Consider the following 5,805-nt stretch of genomic DNA (forward strand, 5'->3'; position numbering starts at 1 on the left):
TGTAAAGATTATAGCCAAGAAAACCCCACAGAGCAGCTCTACTCTGTAACACATTGGGGTTGCCATGAGTCGGAATCAAGCTGCTGGTAACGGGTTTAATTGCGTCCAGTTTGCAGTAGGGCTGTGATTCAGAATGCCACACTCCATGCTAATGCATCCAAGATGTACATTTAGGAAACGTGGTGAACACCTCCCTGCTGCCCGCGTGAGGCTGTTGAGATATAGATATCCTTATGATTGCTTCTCCATTGTTCTTGGCAGTGGAAAGAATGTAGGCCTTGCAGGAAGGCAGAGGATAGAATTCTGGCCCTGCCGCTTCTAGCTGTTTCATCTTGGGCTAATTTTTCTTAACCTTTCTGTGCCCATTTCCACAACTGTGAAGCTGAGTTTTCCTACAATGCAGGGTTTTTAAGAGGATTAAATGAGAAGGTACATAGAAAAACATTTAGTCTAGTTTTTCTAGCAGAGGCATGCACTACTTTGTGCACGTGGAGCCCTGGTGGCACAATGGTTAAGTGCTCAGCTGCTAACCAAAAGGTTGGTGGTTGGAACCTACCAGCCACTCTGTGAGAGAAAACACCTGGTGATCTGCTCCCGTAAAGATTTCAGCCTGGGAAACCTATGGGACAGTTCTACTCTGTCATATAGACTTCCTATGAGTCAGAATTGACTCAATGGCACACAACAACAATTTGTGTACAGTTTTGTTTCATTCCACTGTTTCACTGCTTCAAAAGCAGGTCCCTCCAGTAATCTCACTTAGAAAAGCAGTTCCCACCCCAGCGCAGTACCGAAAGGAAAGATTCCAAAGGAACTAAGATTGTGTAATCTCAGTGATTTTCAGATTTGAATTTTGGGGGGCATTTGTTCAAATGAAATTTCTCTTGAAACTCTAATGTAAGTAGAACACATAAAAGAAGTCATTTCATTAGCATTCCTTTATTTTATAAATGCACATTTATAATACCTATTAAAATGACATTCAGAACATCTACATGATTGAACGGACATCAGACACCTGGGGTTGGACATGCAAGTTGCAAACTTTTCAATCTCGGCATGCAATTCCACCTTCTGATTGCACAGAATCAGTAAAATTCTGATTCATGCAGAAATATCTAATATCTTAACGACTGCTCATGATTTTCATCATAAATATGAGACAATACACATCTAAAAACTATCTACGATACAACATTATCACATCTGACGTGCTACATTTGCGCCCGTCATCACACAAACTGACACCTCAACAAGATCTTCTGGTCAGTCCGTGTGCCTGAGCGGTGCCTGTGACCTCAGAGCACTGCATATATGTAGTGACACACCCTTTTGTACAACTGTGTAAGACAAAACAACTTCACAGATGTGAATTTAAATCTATAAATACCAGGGCAGAATTGCATTCTTCCTAGTCAATGACACATTTAGGAGACATTAAATAGGCACAGAAATGACAAAGTGTTTATACTGAGCACTGTGCAAAGATGAGTTACTCGGCAGCACAAGGCAGGGAGTTGGTTAAGGTCGACCACAGGCGTGTATGGACTGCTGTACCTTCATGCTCTCCTCACTCACTGTCAGATATCCCCTCCTGGCTTCCTAAGATTCAGGTGAAATTCCCTTCTAATCCTGCCTGGAGAAGGGCCTCCTCCTCATCCTCGGCTGCCTCTTCCTCCTTTATCAGAGTCAGTAACTGCAATAAACCAGGTGCTGGGCCGTCCTCTGGCAGGTCAAGCTTCCTACGAAGTGTTCTGTCATCTGCCCCAGCAAGGATTTGGTCTAGGCGGGCCTGATTCACAACTTCTTTCTCGATTGTTCCCCTCTCTACCAGTTTTTGTAATAAAGGCTCTAGCCTCAGGATATAAGCAGATAACTTTTCTTCAGCCTTCTGATAAGTGGTTAGAAATTTGACCTGCAACTCTCTAGGATTATCGATAACCCCAAATACCTGCTCGAGCGCCTGTAGGCATTCAGGGACCGTAATAAAAGGATTGTTTATCTTGAGGACACGAATGACATCAAATGCTGGGCCTTTAAGGCACTCTAGCAATCGCCTCCTTTTCTCGGCGTCTGACACCTGCCATGTCTTCATCATCTGAGTAGTATGAAACAGCCAGGAATCAAATCCTTCTTCTCCGGGTTCTGGAGGATCGCTGCCAGAGAATACTTTCAGCTTTCTGTATTTCAGGTATTGCAGGGCAGGCTGGAGAGCCTCATCTAATGCCTCTGCCAACATAGGGGCCCCCACCTGTGGGACTAAGTTCTGGTCTAGGTCAAAAGGGTCGTTTCCATACCCAAGAGCGCTGGTAAACTCAGCCACTGTCAGACCCTCTCCCTCTAAGAATTCATTTAATCTCTTTAAAAATTCATTATCTGGGTCAGGCGGCTTAAAGATCACTCGCCAGGCACCCCCTTTCCCCGGTATCTCCTTAGGGACCACAGCAAGACTAGTCTCCTCAGTGAGTCCTATGAGGGCTACAACCCTGTTCTCTTCCCTCCTAAACATCCTCCCAAGCAGTCGGTACTGGCCCAAGGACGCTAAGCCCGCCTGCAGAGCCTCCTGGATTTCCGCCTCGTTACAGGTCAGCGGGATGCCGGCAATCAACAGAGCTTTCCGAGGGTTCATGTCCATCCCCCTGCACCAGTCTTCTAAAAGCCTCAGCGTCATGGTGCCCGACAGACAAAGATTTAAATTCTAATTTGACCGGCGGGGCGCAGATGCCCACCGCGATTCACAGTAATCCTCCGCGGTCCCCCAGCTATGTCACGTCAACGTCCCGAGTTCCAGCAGCCTGTGAGGACAAAGCAGTCGAGTTAGTTAACGGGGGTCAATGTCCCAGGCCGCACAGCAGGACCCGAAAAGCCCCACGGATCCTCCACCCCAGGGCGACGCCGAGAGCGGCCGCCCGCGCCTCCGCGCTCTGCGGCAGCAGCCTTGTGACCGCGTCTCCCGGCCTCGGGCGCCCCCAGCGGACGCCGGGGCCCGCTTCCCCTCACCGTTATCTAGCGGTCGATGCCTGCGTCCACCTGCCGGGGCTCGGGGTGCCCAGGGCCGGCTCCCGACGCGTCCAGGCCTGAGGAGCGGGACGGCGACCTCTCCTCGTCTCGGATGGAGACTCGACAGGGATAGCGAGGCTCTGAAGAAAGGCGGGCCAAGCGACGGCGAGTGATGCAGGGCCACCTAGTCTCTGCGATACTCTCCGCTGCGGGAGTGACCCGGCGATCAGAGCCGCGAACGAGACCCGCCAGGCCCAGACGGCCGCCCACCTGAAGGGACAGACCGTCACCGGCGACACCACAACCACGGTTCGCACCCCAACGAGATCTGTTCGGAAGCTGTCAGAACAGCGGCACCGCGGTCGAAGGCGCTCCGACGTCCGGAAGGGGCGGGCTTTTCGGGGCGGGGCGCGTGCACTTCCGGCCCGAGCCGGAAGCGCCAACTGCGGCGGCCTCCGGTACGGCGGGCGGGCGGGCCACCCGGGACAGGAAGGTGAGAGCTACGATCTGCTCAGCTTTGCTTGCTCTGCCAGTGGCCACTGCTTGGCGCGGAGCTCCGGGCGCTGCGGGGCGGCGAGGCCGGGGGCAGGCGCCGCCTGCGCAGCGTTGGTCGCGGCCGGCTGGCGCTGCAGTACGGCAGGGGGCGGGGCCAGCTGCTGGGGAGGCCCTGGTGGCTCCGGCGCCTACCGGCTGGGCCGGGTGATACAGAGCGGGACTCTGGCTGCGGTGACGGGGGCCGGGCCACCGCGTGACCGGCCCCAGTCACGCTGGACTTCATCACAATTAGCTTGTTCTCCAGGCTGGCCGAGCTCACCTCTCTCCGAGCCGGGTGACCCATGGGATTTCTTTTATGGTGTCTTTCCCTGAAATGCCAAAGCCACCTGATTATTCAGAACTGAGTGACTCTTTAACGCTTGCCGTGGGAACAGGAAGATTTTCAGGACCATTGTAAGTGTTTTAAGAGTGACTTTTAAATTGGGGCCTCCGGCATTGGTTTGACTTGTAAAACCAAGTTTACACGTCTAAAGGAATACTTTTAAGTCAGAAAGTATTGAATTGTTAAGAGTGAAATGTTCCGTAGGGAATTTAACTCCAGCTTCTTAAGGACCTGTATTGAACTTGCTTAAGCACAGTGTAGTGATTTATTCTGTGGCATTCACATAAAAAGCAGAACTCTATACAGAAACCAATGTTTGTTTTTTCTCGTGACTATTACGTAAAATAACCTGTAAGTTGTTTACATTTTTCAATAAATGTAAATCTTATTTACTTATTTTAAACCTTGAATGTGTTAGTCCTGTATTTTAAAACTCACTGGGGGGAGAAAGCTCATTGGAAATAAAGCCAGTACATTTGCAACAGTTGCTATGACAGCATTACTAGGCCCAGCGGAACCCTGGTGGCCTAGTGGTTAAGAGCTTGGCTGCTAACCAAAAGGTCGGCCGTTCAAATCCACCAGCCGCTCCTTGGAAACCCTATGGGCAGTTCTACTCTGTCCTGCAGGGTCACTACGAGTTGAATCAACAGCAACAGGTTTGTTTTTTTGGTTTTAACATTTTTTTTTTAATTTCAAGGCACAGAGCATGGAGAATGATGAACTTCCGTCAGCGGATGGGATGGATTGGAGTGGGATTGTATCTGTTAGCAAGTGCGGCAGCATTTTACTATGTTTTTGAAATCAGTGAGACTTACAACAGACTGGCCTTGGAACACATTCAACAGCACCCTGAGGAGCCACTTGAAGGAACCACATGGACACACTCCTTGAAAGTTCGGTTACTCTCCCTGCCTTTTTGGTTGTGGACAATTATTTTTCTGATACCTTACTTACAGATGTTTTTGTTCCTTTATTCTTGTACCAGAGCTGACCCCAAAACAGTGGGCTACTGTATCATCCCGATATGCCTCGCAGTTATTTGCAATCGCCACCAGGCATTTGTCAAGGCTTCTAATCAGATCAGCAGACTACAGTTGATTGACACATAAAACCAGTCACCGTTTTTTCCCTGCTGATTGCAGAACTGCCAGTACCATCTGGAGTCTGATCACAAGACTGCAGTTCCTTCACAGTTCTCAGGAAGTTGTGGTGGGGCAGGGGGTTTTTAAAAAGTGCGATTGGGGGCTGTCTTCATCTGAATTATACTGAATTTTTAGGTAAAGCCTGAGATACAAAATCATGTTGATGATGTCAGATTTTGGAAGTAATATCGTGTGTGTTATTTTAATTCTTTAGAAACTTGAATAAGCACCTGAACTCATATTTTTATTCTACTGTGCAACATAGTGATGATTCAGTATTTTTCCTTTGGGGAAAAAAATGAATGACTATGAACATTTTCCATTGCGTTAAATGTAAAAAGGTCCAAACATGGTCATAAAATTTAAATTTTATACAATTAACTTGGCTTGCTTTAAAATTCTTCAAACTAAAACACCAATTCATCCTGTTGTAACTGAGCCAGCTATTTACGCTTGCTTTCTATCAGCTTATGAGGAATTTGTGTAAGATTACTTTACTGATTGTTATCTTGATAAGCAGAATTTGTACTTCTTGGCAATGGCTAGCTACATCATTATTAATAGTCTGTTTTTTAAAAAATAGACTAAGATAAATGTTTGAAAGTCTAGAAATAACTTACATGTAGAAGATGAGACAAAGTTTTTTCAATGAAAACATCAAGAGGAAATTTAGTCCAGTCTCTATCAGATGCTATGTTGTTAGGTGCCGTCCAGTCGATTTCAGCTCATAGTGACACCATGTGACAGAACAGAACTACCCCACAGGGTTTGGGCATAGGGACTGGG

At 48.0% G+C, this 5,805-nt stretch overlaps 2 protein-coding genes across 2 annotated transcripts; one reads left to right on the top strand and one right to left on the bottom strand.

The window, feature by feature from the left end:
* Nucleotides 1–1,081: 1,081 nt before the first annotated feature.
* Nucleotides 1,082–3,322, bottom strand: MOAP1 (modulator of apoptosis 1). The gene is made up of 2 exons (XM_004376683.2): nt 3,001–3,322; nt 1,082–2,795 (listed from the first exon to the last, which is right to left on the bottom strand). The coding sequence occupies exon 2, from the start codon at nt 2,669–2,671 to the stop codon at nt 1,610–1,612; it is 1,062 nt and encodes a 353-aa protein (XP_004376740.1). The 5' UTR covers nt 2,672–2,795; nt 3,001–3,322; the 3' UTR covers nt 1,082–1,609.
* Nucleotides 3,323–3,447: 125 nt separating this feature from the next.
* LYSET (lysosomal enzyme trafficking factor) lies at nt 3,448–5,400 on the top strand. The gene is made up of 3 exons (XM_023731752.1): nt 3,448–3,493; nt 3,800–3,948; nt 4,575–5,400. The coding sequence occupies exons 2-3, from the start codon at nt 3,851–3,853 to the stop codon at nt 4,984–4,986; spliced, it is 510 nt and encodes a 169-aa protein (XP_023587520.1). The 5' UTR covers nt 3,448–3,493; nt 3,800–3,850; the 3' UTR covers nt 4,987–5,400.
* Nucleotides 5,401–5,805: the final 405 nt, after the last annotated feature.

This window comes from Trichechus manatus, unplaced genomic scaffold (assembly GCF_000243295.1).
Source record: "Trichechus manatus latirostris isolate Lorelei unplaced genomic scaffold, TriManLat1.0 scaffold00045, whole genome shotgun sequence".
In the NCBI taxonomy this organism is placed as follows: domain Eukaryota; kingdom Metazoa; phylum Chordata; class Mammalia; order Sirenia; family Trichechidae; genus Trichechus; species Trichechus manatus.